This window comes from Hesperophylax consimilis, chromosome 7 (genome assembly GCF_061612785.1).
Source record: "Hesperophylax consimilis isolate HC1 chromosome 7, BYU_Hcon_1.0, whole genome shotgun sequence".
Classification (NCBI taxonomy): Eukaryota; Metazoa; Arthropoda; class Insecta; order Trichoptera; family Limnephilidae; genus Hesperophylax; species Hesperophylax consimilis.
The window spans coordinates 4,700,524-4,721,937 of record NC_142842.1 but is presented as its reverse complement, the minus strand read 5'-3'; the positions used below and the strand labels follow the sequence as shown (position 1 = coordinate 4,721,937).

General features: G+C 35.0%; 2 protein-coding genes across 3 annotated transcripts; one reads left to right on the top strand and one right to left on the bottom strand.

Moving 5' to 3' along the window:
• Window positions 1-49: 49 nt before the first annotated feature.
• LOC149422193 (E3 ubiquitin-protein ligase rnf146-like) lies at window positions 50-9,570 on the top strand. 2 transcript variants are annotated; one of them, XM_089633150.1, is made up of 4 exons: window positions 50-225; window positions 2,371-2,462; window positions 3,030-3,186; window positions 5,094-9,570. In XM_089633150.1, exons 1-4 carry the CDS (start codon window positions 213-215, stop codon window positions 5,558-5,560), a joined length of 729 nt encoding a protein of 242 aa, XP_089489276.1. In that variant the 5' UTR covers window positions 50-212; the 3' UTR covers window positions 5,561-9,570. The 2 variants fall into 2 exon arrangements, with proteins under 2 accessions (XP_089489276.1, XP_089489275.1); XM_089633149.1 differs by having other exon boundaries at window positions 2,356-2,462.
• Window positions 9,571-10,303: 733 nt separating this feature from the next.
• Window positions 10,304-14,258, bottom strand: LOC149422192 (cyclic GMP-AMP synthase-like receptor). The gene has a single exon (XM_089633147.1). It carries the CDS (start codon window positions 14,033-14,035, stop codon window positions 12,611-12,613), a length of 1,425 nt encoding a protein of 474 aa, XP_089489273.1. The 5' UTR covers window positions 14,036-14,258; the 3' UTR covers window positions 10,304-12,610.
• Window positions 14,259-21,414: the final 7,156 nt, after the last annotated feature.

Sequence of the window (21,414 nt, the reverse complement as noted above, 5' to 3'; positions counted from 1 at the left end):
TGAGTGGTGGTGATTGGTTTATTTATGGTGAGTGGTTTATTTATGGTCGATTTGGACAAGTCTTTGTACAGCTATAAAGACGGAAAAAATAATTATAAACATGGCTGTGTTTACAAACGTCAAAACCAAAACATAAGTGCGTAAAAATACAGGATATATTTTTATTTTATCTCCGACATATTTTTCGTGTTTCAAATTCCTTCCATTCTGAAATGGATAAAACAGGTTGGTATATTTCATTAAAATCTATCTACGTATTTGAATGCCACTGCACTGCCTTACGTAAACGCAAATCTTGAAATCATGAATAACTGTTTTGAAAAGTTGTTTTTATTTGTCCACCCGCTTAAACTAATTCAATTGATAGTGTAAATTCTGCACATTGTATGTATGATTATTGATTACCATCACCGTATACTGCAAGCATTGTGGGTTATAATAATAATGTGTCATCAATTAATTCTTTTCAGCAGCATTATATTAAATTTATATTACAAATTTGAAACAGTTGTGCTATGATAACCGGTTTATAAGAAGTTAACAAAAATATATACGACTTACTAATAACTTGACTGACTAATAACATATTTTTTTAGTTTTGATTCAATTTTTCTTAGAAACAAATTGTATTGACCTACTTTTATATTTCATTATTATTGACATGGTATTTGCACTAAAATGCACAAAAAATCACTGCCATATCTACGCCCTCGCACTACATAGTACATATTTAAAAAATTAAGTAAGTACATGTTTACACTGTGGTGGACAACTTTAGTGTATATCTCATTCGCCATTCTAAGAATATCACGGTGTTTTGGTAACGTAGAATTGAATATAAACAATGTCATTATTGAAAATAATTTTAGAGAGATTTATTGTGTGCGTGTGACCATAAATAATATCAAACTAAAACAGATCATTATCATCTTTTAATTTTGGAGGAATGAGGTGATGATGTTCACAAAATAGCGCTATGGTTTTATTTTAAAAACTTGCAATAATAATTGAGCCCTCGTGTGGAAAAACAAAGTTATGTGAAAAAGTGAGTTCTGAGAGGCTGTTAAAAATATCATTATTTGACTCTGGTGAGCACTATACACATTTAAAGTAGCGATGAGTCTTTCATAAACGAGACGCACAATCGAGATAGCTCTTTTTTTTATGAGTCATATTTGTACGACTCCCGGTAAACTGTACCACGGTTAAACAATTGAATGGTTACTTTTTTTATCAGGAGATAAATCAGAAAATAACTCCATTAAAATTGTTATTAATTGATATTGCATACTCAGAGACTCGAACGCCATCTGACAGTATGACATCTGGACTCGGATATACAGTAAGGTTAGTTTAGATAGTATTTTATGAACTTACTTCTATCTAGTATCTTATTTTTCTCATTGTACGAGGGGTTTCAAGAGCTGTGTGATCATTCTTACGCTTACGCTAGGAGCTTACGGCTCCCGTTCAATTGAGTCGACTCTTTGAGCTGTACGAAAATATTGAGCTGGTACCGTGGCTCTCGCTCTTAATAAGATGAGTCATCTTCTATTGCTAATTGAGTGTCAAATAAATGAATATGTAATAAGGTATTTCAATTAATAGACGACATGTTTTATGTATTTTATTCAGTTTATTTATATATTTTGAGTACAATACATGTATCGGCACTAACTCGACAAACTTTAACCAGCTATTCCTTAGCACATTTGGAGTAAAAAATGTTATGGGCACTTTGCTGTCCGGTAGCATTTTTTTTTCAATTAAAAACAAAAAAAATTAAAATTTCCACACTACATCACTGTCATTGGCATTGCGTTTCGTGTTCAACAGCTGTTATAAGCAAGTATGTCAAAAAGCGTCTTCGCTCTTTCGCACACACTAAATAATAATAGTTAAAAATGAGACGAATGGTGCCGTGCCATTTCGTTGTGATTGTAAAAGTTCGCCAATATAGGTACACACGTGCATTATTCAACCGAATTCAAATAAAATATTTGCCAGATGGGTTTTCAAACTTTGACAAAGGATAAAACAGTGGTGACATGTGGTGAAAATATGAATAGTAAATTTTTTATTAAAAAAAAACGTTACCGGACAGCAAAGTGCACATAAGATTTTTTACTCCAAATATGCTAAGGAATAGCTGGTTAAAGTTTGTCGGGTACGTGCCGATACACCCTGTATACATAAAAGAAAAAAGCAATATCGCCAGTTTTCCATAAATCAATATTTTTCATTTAGCAACAAATAGCTGTTTCTTGTAAGTGTTATTTTAATAATTTTGCGTTTCGTAGGGGAGTGCATTGGGAGGGGATTGTAGGGGAGTATAATAATTTGACCGTTTCTTAGATTCTGATCCATTAGCCAGCCTACTGGAGTGTGCTGTTTGCCTTCAGACATGCATCCATCCTGCCCAGTTGCCATGCGGACATATCTTCTGCTTCCTATGTGTAAAGGTGAGTCACCTGTGTTATTATACAATACAATATTATCTCATCTCATCTTCTTGGACCCGACAAGGTTCCTCCAGGAGTTACTGTCCTGCGCTACTACAGCGGTCTTTGTTCACAGCCAACCAGACCAACACCATGTCAATTAAAATAATTTTCTTCTCAAATATTATTTTATAGGTAGATTCTTTATCGCTTGTGTGAATTCTCAGAACAAACACTTTGAAAATGGCACTTATTTCAAGGCAAAAGTTCTAGAGTTAATTGAACCAGAGTTACAGACACAAGATTTACAGTAACAGATGGAGTCAACCGAAATTAGTATTTTTATAATAATTTCTGTGTTGCTTTCCAGTAATTTTAATAATATTTCTACCTCTATATATATATATATCTATTATATTAATCCGGCAAAAGCTCCACCATTTCTAAGTATGGATATATATTACCGTTACTCATTGTGGACCGTGTTGTTGAAAATAGAATTGATTTCATAAAATTGCGTGTGTGAAAATAGAATTGATTGTATATAAATACTAAATAGGGCATCTAAAGATTTAGTTTTCCCAACAGGGTGTTGCGAACCAGAGCAAGCGGTGCGCCATGTGTCGGCAGGAGATTCCGTGTGACTTCCTCGATAACCCCAAACTAGTCTCCGGCTCTGATGAACAAGAACCCCCCGAGGAACCTGAGGAAGAAGGCTTCCAATGGTTCTACGAAGGAAGAAATGGCAAGTCATTTATAATTTTTACCTTTATTAATAGTGTTCTAATAATCCTAAGCAATTGAAGGGTAATGGGATATAATGATCAGAGTTAATTTTTGCTAGAAAACTAGTCAATAATTTTGTAATGCCATCTAGTGCATTTTTGGTAGAAAACTAGTCAATAATTTTATAATACCATCTAGTGCATTTTTGGTAGAAAACTAGTCAATAATTTTGTAATGCTATCTAGTGCATTTTTGGTAAAAAACTAGTCAATAATTTTGTAATGCCATCTAGTGCATTTTTGGTAGAAAACTAGTCAATAATTTTGTAATACCATCTAGTGCATTTTTGGTAAAAAACTAGTCAATAATTTTATAATACCATCTAGTGCATTTTTGGTAGAAAACTAGTCAATAATTTTGTAATGCTATCTAGTGCATTTTTGGTAAAAAACTAGTCAATAATTTTGTAATGCCATCTAGTGCATTTTTGGTAGAAAACTAGTCAATAATTTTGTAATACCATCTAGTGCATTTTTGGTAGAAAACTAGTCAATAATTTTGTAATGCTATCTAGTGCATTTTTGGTAAAAAACTAGTCAATAATTTTGTAATGCCATCTAGTGCATTTTTGGTAGAAAACTAGTCAATAATTTTGTAATACCATCTAGTGCATTTTTGGTAAAAAACTAGTCAATAATTTTGTAATGCCATCTAATGCATTTTTGCAGAACGAATGAAAGCATGTACATATTCACTTTTGGAAAAAAGTTCTCTGCATTGAGTAAATGAAGGGAAAAGATATGTGAATCTGCCAAGGAAGGATCAGGTTCCGCCCGCTGATGGCTAGAAGAGATCAGAATCAGATCCAAAACCCCTCCCAGATCCGTCTATTCAGTGTTACAAATTATTATAAGCAATAATTAGTCGCCTGAAATATATAAATTATTGCTTATAATAATTTGTTATCCTTTGTGCTATGCATAAAAAACCTTGTCTAATAAACATTAGATTATCATAAAAAAATAATATTCAGTTTGTTTACCTTCTGTCTTGTGAGTGCTTGCGTTTTCAACTCTTGTGTGTACTGCACGTTATCAGTAAATCCAGCTGAAAAACCAATAAGCTGGCAAAGCTCAATAATACTGTTTGTTTTCTCTTCAATATTTGGTCCATCGATCCACCAGTGCGCGCACATACACATTGTATTGTCGATACTGAAAATATTGCACAGAAGTGGGCGGAATTTATGAAAAAAATCAACTAAATCAACTTTTATTTCTCAATGACATAATATTCTTAACCCTTCGAGCCTCTGGCATATTGACCGTTATATTTCATAAAGATGCTGTCAGAAAGTCAGAGAATTTGTGTGTATTTTCGCTTATCAATAAAATCCAAATAAATGGAATGTTTCTGATCGTAACCAAAAACTAAAAACTGTTTTTGAAATATTAAAATTATAAATACATTTACATTAGTGTAATGTAAATGTATTCTATTGCCTCTGTATTGTTTGTTATATGTTTATCTTTTTGTATCCCTCTTTATGTATATATAAGCACAAACTATGTATTTTTTGTTTAGTATTAATTTGTACCCTGATAAGGCTTGAACAAAGCGAAACCGGTCGGTAAAAAAATTAATTTAAAACTCGTGGTTTTATACAAAATTAGTGTTTTATTTTTATTAATAAAAAATTCATAAATTTTTCTCAAATTGCAGTCGGAACCTTTGGTTTCATTGAGGTTTATATTTGAATTATTCTGCGGTTAACTTATAGATTTGAATATAAATATTAGTGTTAACTCTTTCTATCACCGTATAGTTCATATTTAGTTACTATAACGGAAAGGGAGACAACGATTTCTATGAGACCGTATGAACTGTTGAAAAGTAATTGAATTAATTTAAAATTATGATTTTCAGGGTGGTGGAAGTACGACATTCGGACGAATAAAGAACTGGACGAAGCATTCCAAAGCGGAGTCAGAAGTTGCGAACTTCTCATAGCTGGCTTCCTCTACATCATAGACTTTGACTCCATGCTCCAGCTGCGCCGCAACGACCCATCCCGGCGTAGGCGAATCAAGCGGGACTCGGTGGCGATCGCGGTAAAGGGCGTGGCGGGAATTAAAAGCGCTCTGGGGGGCAGGGTTAAGACTCCCGAGAACGAGTCAGCGGACGAGGTGACCCTCGTTCCCCCCACCAACACCCCCGCCAGCCTGTCCCACAGCGGGACCACCACCCCCAATCTAAGCGAGACGTTGAATCGGACCATCCAGCAGATCTGCTCGCTCAGTCTCCAGGACGTGGTTGGCCTGGTGGCTGAGAGTAGGAATGCAAATGATACCAATCGCACGGAAGAATCTCCAAATAGATCAGACCAAACATAACTCAATGATTAACGCATTGAATTATATTAAAAGAAAGAGTATTCATTTAGGAAACACTAGACAAGGCCCCTAGTAAGTGTTGACCAAAGAAATTTGCATCTACATACTTATTCCATGAAAATTGACAGATGATTGGTTCAATGGACCCAATTTCATCTGATAATCTCTAGCCTAAGGGCATCTAGTGTATTCCACCATATGAATGGTAAAAATAAAAGGCATCTGTTTTTCTATGTACTTATTTATCCCATGGAAATTGGGCGATGGTTGACCAATTACCTTCTTAGGCTAGAAGGTATCTAGTGTATTCAACCATACGAATAATGATGACGAGGGCTTGGAATTGCGGCAATAAAAGTGTTTTTTTAGAATGCAGTGCACGAGTTCTACGACTCGATGTTAATGTTGGGAGATAGAAAAGGATTGGGGAGGATAAGAGAAAGTTGAGTTAGAAATTACCTGTCTATTTAGATCTTGTTCTAAGTATGTAATAGGCACAGCCATTTCAAGAGAGATTCGATTTTGATCAGTACTGTCTATTAGTTTCTTATTAACATTAATTTAAAAAAATCAAATTGATTACTGTTCAACTAAGATGCACTCCATAGTCCAGAGTTTATCCACCGCAATTCCAAATCTTGCTGATAATAATTGTGTATTGTTCTACGAATGCTTGGTGATAATTTTCAATATGATTTATGGTCGGTCAGGCCATTTATCCATTTTTGTTAAATTATGAATATTTTATTTTTATATTATGCTTGCTTCTTTTTAAGAATACCAGATTCTAACGTATTAGAAGTTTATTTATTACTTTTGGTCATGTACTTTGTTTGGAGTATTATTAAGATAAGAGTACATCTTTTGGGGGTATTTCACCACCTCTGAGTAAACTGTCGATTAGTGCTACTCAACGAATAACATTTATTGTTTATTTCACCAAGCTACACCCTTCAAGTAAATGCTTATTATACTACTCGGCACTTAATCCCAACTAATTGGGAGCTATTTGACGGTGGTGAAACGGTTCCCGGTTTGCCGCCATTTTAATTCTATGACTAAAGTTACTGGACAGTTATTCAACTCAGAGGTGGGGAAATACCACCTAAGTATAGCATACTTAAGTTTTTGTATATCAGGTACAGAGTGTCAAGTTGATGATTTGAAATATTTTTATAAATTTCTGTAGCTAACTGCAGTCATACAGGGTGTCCGGGGGTAAAGTGCGCTAACTTCGGGGGGTGATTCTACATGATTGTACCATGATATTTGCTTCGTATTAAGAACAACTAAAAACTTTATTTCTTTACAAGCCATTAAACTATTATACGTATCTCTAGTAAGAAGTCTAATTGAATATAACTCAGTAGTTTGGTCTCCATCTTACAAAATTCATATTGACAACATTGAGCGAATACAAAAAAAAAAAATTCTACATTTTATAAATTTTAAATTAAATATCCCTGTCGAAGACTTAAAATACAATTTCTTATTAAATACTCTAAAAATACATACATTAGAAGGACGTAAAATAAACGATTTAACGTTCTTATTCAAAATACTTAACTCTAAATTCGACTGTTGTGAACTCCTGCAACTTATAAATACATACACCCACAGTAACAACACGACAAAATACAATATTCTACAGCAGCACATATAAGCGTAACTACATTGCCCACTCTCCGATACAACGAATTCACACCATGGGAAATCATTACTTGGGTGATGTTGACATATTTAATACCAACTTGGCAAGTTTTGTGGATCATTTAAAACATTTATTTCAACAATACTCCTAAACACATCATGTAAACCTACAAAAAGCTGTAATTTTCTGTTTTTGTTTCTTGTGTTTGTATGACTTGTTGCATAGCTTTTATCAAATGTAATTTTATTCTTATTTTTTATGTTTCAAAGTATCTGTCAAATTAAAATTATACTACCAACCATGTAAAAGCCCTCTGGGCGTTAAATAAATAAAAAATAATAAAATACCATGTAGAATCGCCTCCCGAAGTTGTGCACTTTACTCGCGGACACCCTGTATATCCAAATGCCCTCGAGGTGATTTAAAACAAAAAACGACACTATGTAAATTATAATATTACTATAAGAGGTTTTATTAGTCACCTAAGCAAAAATCTCCTGTCAAAAATTGCATTACACCACAGCTCATTTTTTTTTGTTATGGCACTGTACAGTCGCTGGCTAAACCTTTGCTACATAGAATACACAGTATGGATATCTTAAGTTTACATTTAAAAAAAAAATTATGTATATAATATATATATGTGTATATATATATAGCCGACAGGAAGCAACTGCGCTCGGTGTACAATTAAAACCTTGATTGAATATGAACTTGCGTTACTTTTATGCACTATGCGATCATATTATAATGCATGCAGTTACATGCGTCTGTGATAACTGCATGCTTTACATTGATAACGTGCTAAGACTATTAAATTGACGTGTAAAAATAAATAATCTTCTGAAAAAAGGCTCTGAGATTATAAAATTAACTCAAATTTTTTTTTTCGAATATATTTTTTTATACCTACGTACAATATATATAACCTCCAAAAGAATTTACAAAAATATTTTAAGAATGGGGTTTTTCGCAGAAATTTATGTGTAGCCATCAAATGGCCAATCAGCGCCATTTTGTTTTTTTGAAAGGTCTGTTTCAGCTTTCAGATCAAATAAATTGTCTGAAATAAAAACAGCTGTGCTTTTTGCTGATCAAAAATTGGTCAAAAGTTGAAATGGACCTAGAATCGGCGTTTAACCCGTTGAAGGCCGGAGCATAAAACAGAAAAATATTTTTTAAGCCTTCAGAGAGGCATCATTCATAAAAAAGCGGAATCTAATGTTTTATTACCCCAAGCGATGCCGATTTTATTTTTCATACATTTTTCAAAGCATTAAGGTCAAAATCGCATAGCATATTATTCAAAAAAGGAAAATATTAGAATGCTCGCATACTCTCCAGAAACCCCTGGTCAACAGAACTTTTCAAATGTAAAAAAAAAACAAAATGGCGCTGATTGGCCATTTTTAAAAATTTGTTAGTGACTATTTAATTAAATATGTGAAAATACAAAATATTATGACGTAGATAAGAATGATAGTATATTTTCTTAGTCCTCACTCTCCAAGTGATCTTTGACCTCTCAGGCTAACAGCTATTACCGTCAGCTATTAGAGTCAATTTATTCGCTTTTGGGAACTGCTCATATAACCTTGTATATCCCTTTGTGTCATGGTGAGAAATATGAACTAAACGGTTGTAGAAAGAGAAACCACCAAGCTTTACGAAAGTTAACCATAGAATAATTCAAATGTACACCTCCATGAAACCAAAGGTTCCCAGACTACAATTTGAGAAAAATTCATGGATAACGACAAAAACAGTGAGGTGGCAATAATGTTTATAATACATTTGTCTAGTAAAATATGTTTTCTTTTTTTAGTTATCAGTAATTTCATTTCAGTGTTTAGATAAAAAAAAACTTGATGTGCGCTGTTTTTAAATTTAAATTATTTGTAATAATATAACGTTTCAATTCTGTATGGTTCTTACACCAGGACAATACTGAGAATATCTACTCTGAAGCATGCCGCCAATATAATTTACATTATTTCAATTAATAAATTGTGAAATAACACAAAAATAATCTGTCAGGACCTTTGCACCATTCTACTGTTTCAGTTTTCAATACTTACGTTTTCTCACTTTGGTACATAAACATAGAAAGAGTCTGTGTTATTTTTAAAGAATTCCTCATCATTTTGACTTCCAAGATTGTTTGTGAAAACAATTCAGTTGACAACTGAATGATAAATGTGTATATGTAATCTGATTCTAATCTGTTGTTTATTTGTGCGCAATTTTGTATTTTTGTTCAATTATATAATACATATATGTTATGTGGAATATTGTGTGCATTATCTTTTTTGACAATCAATTTCTACCAGGAATTGATAAGAATAAATAATCGTACTTAGTTTTTCTTTTTATGTGAATACTGCACAAGATCCCAACTGCCCGGAGCCAATGAGGTTGTCTGCTAAGTTTTCATTTGACGAAAATGTATTATATTTAAAGAGTTAATAATGGCAGTAAAATAATTTAAGTGGACATGAAATTCACATTTTGAATGGCAGTGCTGAAGTACCGCCGTGCATGTACCGTGACGTCACATGCTTTTCGGCTGGCCACAAATATTTTTTGACATCTTATATCTTGGGTATTTTCTAAAAGTTCTGTCCGCGGCATGCCCTGATACGTCTTCTATATAAATAAAAGACAATGTCTGTATGTGTGTGCCCTATACATATAAATTACGGGGTTGAATGATAGAGAAATTCCATAAAGCCCGAGGAAGACTTTATACTAAAAGCATTATCTATGCACTAGAATGAGATACAGAGTCGAATAAAAGTTGTTATTATGTAGTTTTATAATAGTATCAATGTGGTATCAACCAAATACTTATTTTGTGGTAAAATGTGGCTTATTTGATGAAAGAAGAAAGGGTGTAAGGAGAATATATGACATGGAAGTTGATGGTAGAAGATGTCAAGGATCCCCGAGGAGGACACGGCCGATAAAGTGAAACAAATACTAAAAAAGGTGGTAATTTTTGGATAGGGCCTGACACGCATATTACGAATATTTTTTAGAAAAAAACTTTATATTCGCCTTAATTACTATAAAAGAAAACTTTTGCATTTCGGGCGGCGGAAAATTATGAATTTAAATTTTCAATTGCGTTAACCAAAATTCACTTCGCGAATCGATGCGGCGGCAATCAGCTGCCATTAGGTACGTCACTGTTATGTTGGTATCCCTGATAGATTGCGTAGATACGACTATGGCTAACTTCGTGGAATACAAATGGATTTGTATCACAAACCATGTTACACAAACCTAGCGTAGCCGGTAAACTACTTGAAAACTGGGATGTTTTTCTTGCCTTGACGCGAGCAGGCGTTATTATGGGGCACTTTCTTTTGTATGAAAAACCATGTTACACAAACCTCGGTATCCCACGAAGATAGCAACGGTCGTATTTAGCTCTTGTTAATGCATCAGTGATACCAACATAACAGTGCGTTCCTAATGGCGGCGCGTTGTCGCCACATCGATTCGCGAAGTGAATTTTGGTTTTACGCAATTGAAAATCAAAATGCATAATTTTCCGCCGCCCGAAATGCAAAAAGTTTTCTTTTATAGTAATTAAGGCGAATATAAAGTTTTTATCTAAAAATTATTCGTAATAAGCGTGTCAGGCCCTATCCAAAATTTACCAAAAAGGTAAACTTTTCAATTCCAAATTATTTAAATGCACCCAGTTTTCAGATTAACAGGTTTCCGTTCTGCCGCCTTGAATACAGAGCAGTTGGGAGGGGAAAGAGATGAGGAGGAAGAAGGTTGGAAAGAATCATTTTTATTTCCTCAGGGGGTTAGCTATTCTTAATTCACTGACAATCCTCTCACAAACTGAATTTCTGCAATTTCATATCAACTGTGTTTTAGTCGCACACTATGATTAAAACATTTACATAAATAAATAAAATAATTACATATTGAATAATTAAAAATTTTGTAATTCTTTCAAATCTTTTAAACATGTTGTTGTTTTTTATATAATGTGCCTTTGAACAAAACACAACTGATATGGAAATTCCTTTTATCAAATATGGCTTTAATGATAAGCAAAACAAAACTGATATGGAATTGCTACACTTTTATCAAATATATTTTTAATGACAAGTAAAAAAAACATGGCATGCTTTGAAATAACATTTATTATTACAAAAATATAGTGCAATTAAAGAATATACATTAAAAAATGTATCAATATTTAAAAATTAAAAAATAAGCTTTATAAGTAATATTAAATGGTATATAGAATATCAATTAAATGGTTTACAAAATATCAATACATAATATGATTAATTTCCAACTAAATACCAACCACCAAATTGAATCAATATAAAGTAAAATCCCTTTATATTTTTCTTATTCTAATAACAATATGTATCATGCAGGTAAATATTATAAGTATATAAAATCTAGAAATTATAGTAAATGTAAAAGTAATATGAATAGAAAAAAAATGATGATTCAAACAAAATCTTTGCTTTGCCTGGTCCCAAGCATCCTGGTTGGTCCAATGGAGTCCTCCGTTATCTCGCAGGGATTGTATTGTGGAATATTTAATCACACAGAAACTCTGAAAAATTATAAGTAGTTTGTGTATTAGGAGAAATATCTCTTTAAGTGATAATAAAAATAAGTCAAAGGTTGCCAACTGGGCGGTCGCCATTGATGTGATTTTTCACAAAGAATGGTTTACAAATTGTCCACTTATTATTATTAATATCACCACAACCTTTGAACTCCAAACTTCAACTGGATACGCGATAAGGTGACCATTAGAATTACATATGTTATTGGATGGCGTCCGCGGTAGGAAAAGATGTGGATTACTTAAAGATGAAATTAGGAATATGATTCACGTCAATCTTTTTTTATTGGATTGGAAACGTTTTATCGTGATTTATTTTTTGAGAATTATGCCATATTGCCCTACCTCCTTCTTTAGCCAAACGTTTTGGACAGCATTACAGTGTCCATCTTCTATATATGGTCTATTTCATAGAACAAAAGTTGAAGTATGTTCAACTTTGTGTTTCTATTGCACAGCGCCCTTGAGGTGATTTTGCACAAAAACAGCGCTATACAAATCATCCAAATATTATTATTAAAGTCTATTTTCATAGAATTTTTCAAAAGAGTTGAGATTTTAGCTTGGCTAGTTTCACTTTGGCTACGAACATCGTTTCATATATAAATCGCAGGACTATAAATATTAGCGACTTGGCCACGTAATTGATGTACTCGTATTGTACTAAAACGCGTTGCTAAGTTTCCAATGTGAAACTAGCCTAAGATTGATTTGATTGTGTGATTATCAACAGATTAACGAGTTAAAAATGTTAGCCCCGTCTGCTTCAATATCTAATTGATGACACCCTTCAACGTCTCTCATATCTGCCCCACGCCCATAGTCCTGCCAAGATAACTCCCGCTGCAGTAGCAGCTATGGCAATGTCATTCACTATGTTAGGTTGATCGTTCCTCTCCGATTGGTTTTGTGATGCGTTTCTGGTGTAATTTGAGGATTCTTCATCTTCCTGTTCTCTATATCGTAGTGAAGAGTTCTGGCTCCATGGACGTAATGACTGGTTGTTGTAATATCCTTCGCCCTCCCCAGAGTTAAGATTCATTTGGTCGAAGTCGAAAATTACATTTTCATAAGTAACCCTGTTTGAACCGAGTAAAAGTATATTAGTGATGATTTCTGGATCTTTGGGGTAATATTTATTAATTGCTCTTAAGCAATTATCAAATTTCCTCAAGTAGTCGTCGAGTACTTCAGGTTCAACATTTTCCAACAAGTTAAGTTGACTGTACCAAAAATAGGGAATTTCCTTTTTTTCTACAAAATCACGAAGTTTCTTGAGCATATGCATGAACAGGAAGCTCAGCCTTTTATCCCAGAAGTTTGGAGGCTGTTGATTTGCTTCCCACAGGAACACGGTTGTTATATAGTAGCTCTTGAGGCCGGGCATTTCATGCTTATCTCTTAGTTGCTTCATGAATCTGAGGGTACTTTTCAAATTGTTTGTCCCGTGCAATATTTCCTTTTCTTGCTCAAGGAAAACGGCCCGCCAGTGCCGATTATCCTCTTCGCCCGAAACTCGTTTAGCAATTAAGAACCATTCTTTGGAAATGTACTTTGCGGCCATTTTCTGTTTACAAATTGGAGGCCATATGGGATGTTGGAAGTAGAAATTAGGCACCAGGTCTACATCAAACTTAACGGCTTCGTCAAAGCGGTTCTTTACATTTAGACAAAATGCTGGATTGGATTTTTGAAATGTGAGATGGTATTCATTGAACCCACATTTGAGGATGTTATTGTCAAGTCCATTCAACGTTTTTTGAATCACGCTTTCGAACCATTTGCGGAATTTATTTTGTAGTATGAAATTCTTATCGTCCAACCATTTTTCTATACATTTATATTTTTCTTCATAATTTTGTTTTTTCTTGAGGACTTCGACTCCACATGTCTTGAGTTGAACGTACGCGGCGTGCTGGCTGTTCTTAATTTCCACATTCAGCTCTTCGGGTAATTTCATGCAGATCATCATATCAAATTCGTCGGCATTACCGATTTTAGTACCGCTGGCATGACTTCCTGAGAATTTGTGTAACTTAAATAATGTGAAAAATGGTTGTTCAATCATTATTTTTCTCTTAAATGCATCAAAAACCTCATTAAATGCCCACAGATGTTTCTCTTTTATATCATCTCCGAGGTTAATTTGGGGACTGATTTTTTTCAAAGGTTCGTCAAAAAGACTGTATTTTTTTTCGTCAATTATTGATTCCATGTTTTTTTCACTTTCAAACGCACATATAAAACACAAATATTCAACTCCAACTTTCTACTACACTGTGACCGCAACTGCTCAGGACAGAAAAAGAAGTGCAATGACAGAACACAGAACGACAGAACGAGAACATCAGAACCATAAATCAACTATCTGTCAGAACCGGTCAGAACTATAAATAAATAAACCACTCACTTAGAACCGATAACACAGAAATGAAATAAACGGGATCCCCCAAACCAGTGTTGCCAACGAAGGCGATTTATCGCCATTTAGGCTACTCAGAACGAGAATCAGCGACGAAAAAATCTAAAAGGCGACTGGTCGCCTATTAGGCTACTTCAGAGACAAGTTATTTAAATCAGCCAAATCACAAATAATAATAAAAAAAAAAACAAAACATAACAAAATATAATATTTGTTGCATCCGAAAAAATGTGAGGAATTTTTCGAAATGGAATCCCGTAGCTACCCCCCTCCCATGGATTTCGAATAATTGTTTTGGGGAATCACATAATATATGATGTTTTTGGCTGTGCGGAATTTTCTTTCATCGAAGTTCTGTAACAACCCCCCCCCCCCTCCCCTTGGATTTCGAATAATAAAAGGGGGAAGCAAGCTCGCGTAGAATATTTGTGGGGAATATGTGGGCAGAATTTATGCGAATTCATTAGAATCACTGCAACTCAAATTCGGCTACTTAATGTTTGAAAAACGGCGACATTAGGCCAAGATCCGTTGGCAACACTGAAAAATACTGTGAGTGGTTTATTTACGTAAATACTCGACTTCGACATAATCTCTACTAATTACTTTGGGCTAATTACTCTATTTATTAATTATGTTTAATCTCACATTTTCATCTGTAAAGGGCGTAGTACAATATACAAACATGTTGATGAAATAAATTCATGACGTTCATCGTATTTACTGCAAATGTCAAACTCATAAATGACATGACAGCTAACCACAGGGGCATTTAACTAAGCTTTGGCCTCGAAACTCATTTGAAACCGCCACGCCCACCTCAAAATTCTTATAGAAAACGAATAATATGGCTAAAAGCTCAGATCTCATTGGTGAGAACAGAAGGATTGGTTTGATCTCTCGCTCTCTACCATAATGACTCGTGTAACAGAAAGAGATGACGGAATTTTGACGTTTGACAGTTTCAAATCATTCAAACAAAATGACAGTGGTTTATTTATACACGCGGGTTGTCATTTTCTGCCGAAATACTATCATTTCCGTCGAAAATATTGCGTGTTAAAGTTGTTCGTGATAAAAATACAATATAAGCCAGTATAGTGTTAGCGAGTTACAAACATATTATATTCAACCTACCTACGTAAGTTCAAGTTTAAAGTGAATTAACAGTTTTAGGTTATTCGTTCGGTTTTTTGAACAATGCTTCATACTTGACATTATGTCTTCCTCCACAACGTATAAATGTTATTTATTATATCGATAAACTTATTCATGTTATTGATTAGTGTTATCCTGTATTATCTTATTGTTTTGGTGAAATTAAAGATTTTTAAACATATGTAACCATGAGTTCATGAGGCTGAAAAATGTCGGAATTTTTCGTCGTACTGTCGATGTTTTGGAAATTTTCTTCAGTGTTTTTGCAAATTTCTTGTCATTTTGGGTTTCTACTTCTCAGATTAACAAGTTTCATCTTAAGGAAATGCACTGTAAAAGTTTATTTTCTTAGTCAGATGAACCTTGCCCTTGGAAAACATTTCGACATTTTTCTGCTTCAAGGACATTTTTATTTTTATAATAGTTTTTTTGGGCTAGTGAATGAATAGAGTAGGCTGAGAGCAATTATGTTGTCTATGGTCGCATCTTTTTTTAAATGGTCTTGAGTTTCCTCTACCTTGTCTACTGCTCTGCTCCGCACGGTAGGTACTGCTTGTATATCTGTGGTTAAGTACTGTATAATTCTGTTGGATACAAAAAGCCGGAAGATATCGATCTAGAGAGTGGTATATTTATGGCTAACCATAAATAACCCACTAACAGGCATTGATGTATACATTGATACATCAATGAACCACTCACCAGGGTATCATAATAGAGTGGTATATTTATGATCATAATGGAAGATGGGAAGAATGTCCATAAAATACGGTGACCAGATAACCCAAAAAAAACCATTTCCATCACGTGATTTTTCAACACATACACATTGATTAGGTACATACATATTCATCATTTGATAATTAATCACCGTAATAAATAAGAACAATTGTAACTAAAAATAGTGATTTTAAATAACATTACATATTCAGCCATAAATATACCACTCTCTCAGCATAATTTGCTAGTTATTCTACGCGAGTGGTACCAACCATAAATGCCAAACAATACCGAGTCAACTTTCACCGACATGCGTCCGACAGTGGTTTATTTACCTGCCCGACCAAAATGAAACAAAATGTGTTTTTCAGTCAATTTATTTGCTTGTTTTAAGTCACGCGTAATAAAATGCTTAAATGTGACGATTCGCCACTTTTGACGAGATATCAAGGTATTTTAAAATTTCTCACTTCAAATTCTAGATGTTGTTACAGTTGTATTTAAAATTGAATAAAACAAAGTTAGTTAACATATCCAGTGAAAAAACAATTTGATTGTCATGTAATATAGGTACCTCAATGTGCTATTAACAAATTGACATTTACTCTAATGACGTACCGAGATGTACAAGAAATTTAGATTTGTTCTGGACAGATTAGATATACACTTGAATAACACGGTATATCATAATTTCATACCAAAAACATCAAGATTGATGAATTAAATAGGTACCTAAGTGGTAGGTATATCTCTGCTTACTAGCAGATTTAGTGTGTTGGGAACTATTGTGAAGAAGTAAAAGGTTCTTTACTATAATTGCGTTTTATTTACGTTACAATAACTAAACTGTCATAGCTAAACTGTTCACTACCCGAGGGTTGGTAATTCTCTGTTTCTAGAAGCTTGAAGTCTGACAAGGATACCCCACAGGCAATTGCTACACTCTAGCGACATCTGTCGGACTCTAGAGTAAGCTTTCTGACTGGTGCTATCTATCGCTTGAATACCCAACTTTTTACCATATATCACAACTTTGACATATTTTCATTAATTCATTCAAAATCTCGTTTCAAAAGACTAGCTGATGATTTTTTTTATTTCCTAATAATTGATAATCGAAATATATTTCTAGTTAATTATAACCCTTATCAAATCACCCCACGATGTAGGTTAGTTCTGCCTCAAGGTCTCAACAAAACAGTTCCTTTATTGTACCTAGTTTATTAATGATTTGCTAAGGGTTATTATTCATTTTAATTATATTTTCATTCGTTTACCGAGTTTCAGTAGAAAAAATTAACATTGTTGTTTGCAACTAAATAATTCTTGAGCTTTAATGTAAACATGTTATAAACACTATTACTTGTGATATTCACAAGTAGATTGTTTATTTGTTTTTAACGCTTTGTTTTTGAATTTTGATTATTTTAAATCTTCCTCTACAGCCTTTTTGTAGCTCGTTTCACATAGAAGCCGTCTTGCACAAAACGAGTAGAAGTGGCCCGTTCTCATGAAGCTAACATCAAGTGTGAACGGATGTTCCGCTCGTGTACGTCGATTTTTACACACGTGCACCGGTGCATTAGGGATCGATTCTGCAAGCTCTTGTAGCAGCATTGAGCCAGCTCCATTAAAATACCTGTACAACAAACTCAGCAATTGTCAATCAGGCGGACCGCCGTCCTTTGTAAGAATCAAGTAGGTTTATCAAGTATTGTGGAGTTCCAGGCAGAGGTGGCTCCCACATTCAATTGTTAGGCGTACTTCAGATTTGTATTGGGCTGGTTACTATTTAAGAATCTACTAGCCCTATACAAGAGGCCCAGTTTCTTGGAATTCAGATTAACTTGTGCTTCTGTAGAGTCCCGATACTTGTCCCGGTACTTACTCCATGCATTTAAATGGAGTCTTTATTGTGGAGAGTAGGTACTTCCATATTTTAAATTATTATACAAATAAAATTATTAAGGTACATTTTTTTCATTATTGAAATATCCCCAATGATATAAGTAGAGTATTATAGTAGTAGTGATCTACCAGTATTACAATAAAAGTGTTCGATATTCAAATGCTGCCGCCCCCGAGTTTAGTTCGCTGATTTGCCGCCGTATGTGCTACTCCACTGCCGTCTCTATGCTACTCTCATCTCTGTCGACGAGAGTGGTGTATTCTGACAACGAAGGCGATTTATCGCCATTTAGGCTACTCAGAACTAGAATCGGCGACCTGGTCGCCGATATTAGGCTACTTCAGAGACAAGTTATTTAAATCAGCCAAATTACAAATAATAAATAATTTAAATGAAATTTTTTAATTTTAATGGAAAAATGAATTTTTCGAAATGGAATTCCGTAGCCACCCCCCCCCCCAATATCATATATGATGTTTTTGGTTGTGCGGAATTTTTTTTCGTTCTGTAACAACCCCCTCCCCCCCCCATGGATTTCAAATGTGGGGAGTACTCATTTTGTGATTTATTTCTAACAACCCCCCCCCCCCATGGATTTCGAATAATAAATGGGGGAATCAACCTCACGTAGAATATTTGTGGGGAATATGTGGGCAAAATTTATGCGAATTCATTAGAATTACTGCAACTGAAATTCGGCTACATTAGGCTACTAAATGTTTGAAAAACGGCGACATTAGGTCAAGATCCGTTGGCAACACTGGTATTCGGGTATATTTGGTGTCGACCAAACAGGGATCTACCAGGGGCGTACAACTCCCGTCTGACCTTGTAACCCTGATGGGAGGAGTTATTCAATACCCAAATTCTTATAGACAAAGCTGTTGTGGCTGAAAGCTCAGATCTCATTGGCTCAGAGCAAAAATTATAGTTTGATCTCTCGCTCTCTACCATAGCGACTTGTGTAACAGAAAGAAAAGCTAAGCATGTGTTATGCTGCGATAAAAATTAACGGTAATTTCCAAGACGCCATTTCGGAAGTCGAAGTCAGTTGAAGTTTTTAGCGTAAATATTTTGAATTTTGAAAATCGTCTAACCCATCTAAAAATAATGTTGCGTGCTAGAATTCTTCAAGGTGATAAATTAATGCCGTGTTGTGTTAAAGGTTGCTCAGACGGATTCGATAATCCGGTGCTAGCAAGAAGCAGCAAGAAATACGTTTGTTTGTGGGTGTCATTTCGCAATTCAAAGCAAAAATACGGTACTTTAAACTTTTGGGATTAAAAAAGAATGCTTGGCAACGCTTAATCTTCCAGTCATCATATAATATCCTGTCTATCTCCACCAACTGAAAGAAGGACCCAAACCCGTTGTTAAATACAGGTACTAACCTCTCGTTCTTTGATACAATGTTCCTGATTCCTGAATGTACTTCATTGGCTAATAATTTAATTAATTTTCCTTTTCAGACCTATCCGTATTCCGACGCGATACTATACCACGTATTAGGATGCTAAAACTGCTAAAAAAAGCCACGATTACATCAAATAAGGTCATTTAAACCTCTCCGGAATTGCATCATGTAAGTATTCAGATTTAACCAGCATTTTCCATGATGTTTGCTGACGACAAAGCTGTGGAAATTATATGAAACCCTTGCAGGAGAATTTGAATAACTTCTAGTGCTGTGGCAATAATAATTAACACTTAAATTTGTTACTCTTCTAATATTTATAAGATGTAAGTCACCGACAGTACGCTTGAACAGTGTGGAATCCTCATTTGAAGGAATATTCTGAAGGTATACACCTAATTTATATTGCAGTGCAACTCGCTCAAGAAGTTTTGTTTTCGCTCCTTTTTTTATTACTTGACATAATGAATATCTTTCAACACGCTGAATATGTATTTTGTGTATATATTCTTGTATTTTTGTGCAAGGTCAAATTAAATCCTATTAAGTTGTTGCAGTAAGACAGAAATCCTGGGTTCGATTCCTAGTTGAGACCGTTACTTTTTATTTTTCTGTGTCTTGTTCTATTTCATGTTTTGTTTAGATATATTAGTATTATCTTCTACTTCAATGATAAATCAATGCTCACTACATCGGTTGTACTGACCCTGTTTTGTATTACTGTCCATTGTCTTTTTGAAAATAAAAAGTATTTTTATGTGTGCATAGCTGTGGGTTTTTTTTTATTTTCCTTTTCCTGCATTCCAATATTTTTATTTTTAAAATATATCTTTTTTGGGCTAGTGAATGAACGATGTTAGCTGGGTGCAGTTATATTGTCTGTACCGGACGGTGTGTACCGTTCCCGGCGGCCGCCAATTCATAATGGTCGAAGCACCGAGTGGGAGCGTGTTTTTAGAACTTACGTGGGGCTTCGATACCTCGAGTCCCGCTCGCCCCCGCATCGCTTCCCCTCACCACAAGCGCCCGGCCGGCCCAGGCGACCGCTCGGGACCAATCAACGCGCCCCTAAGCAACGTTGTACGGGGCAATATTTTGAATTGATGATTTATTTAAATATTTAGACTAAGTTTGAGAGAGTTCGGCCGTAGATATTACGAAATAAAAGACATTGATAAAACGGCCGGACTCTCCTTAACATAATTAGTTGATAAAAATTAGTATTAATTTAGAATTAAGGAAATTAAATATGATTTCCCCTGAATATGTTGGGCCGGGGACCCCCACACTGAATGAATTATGTACAACTGATTAATAAATAAAAATGCTAGGGAGGAGTGGTTAGGATCGATTAAAAGAGCATAAAGAGTAGAGTAGTTCTAAAGGTTGTGACCTCCGCTAATTAAATCTTAGCGGATGTCACAGCCCGCGGATCATCAACAACCCGCAAATGAAGGCAGCGCGTCCTCCCGCCCTCCCCAAAGTCGGGAGAGGGGGATTGCACAATAAATACGGCGCGCCAGCCTTCAGCTCGCTCTCTCTGCCTTGGACCGCCACCAGCTACTCTACTCTGCTCTTCCTGACTGCTTCTCTCTGGATCTCAACTTGGATACTTCTTTGACTTGGCTCCCCCCTGGATTTCTGCCCCTGCCTGCCTCCTCCCGCACCGAGGATAAAGCAGATTCCGGCCCCGAACTGAGCAAGGATAAAGCAGATTCCTGTACCGACCGGAGCAAGGATAAAAGCAGATTTCTGTACCGACCGGAGCTAGGATAAAAGTAGATTCCTTTACCGACCCGAGCAAGGGCAAAGCAGATTTCTACCCGGACCAAGCGGCTAACTACGGACTGACCGGCCTCCTATCTTACAGTCTGTGTAAAAGACCTAGCTGGTCGATTACATTGTCTATGTTTGCACTTTTTTAAATGGCCTTGAGATTTATTTATGGTCCACAATATATTTACCTGTCTG

Excerpts from the sequence above, each read along its gene's own strand:
- LOC149422193 (XM_089633149.1), top strand. Across the intron at positions 2,463-3,029 it reads TCTGCTTCCTATGTGTAAAG|GGTGTTGCGAACCAGAGCAA; the intron begins GTGAGTCACCTG and ends TTTTCCCAACAG. Across the intron at positions 3,187-5,093 it reads GTTCTACGAAGGAAGAAATG|GGTGGTGGAAGTACGACATT; the intron begins GCAAGTCATTTA and ends TATGATTTTCAG.
- LOC149422192 (XM_089633147.1), bottom strand. The coding sequence starts at position 14,035 with ATGGAATCAATAATTGACGAAAAAAAATACAGTCTTTTTGACGAACCT.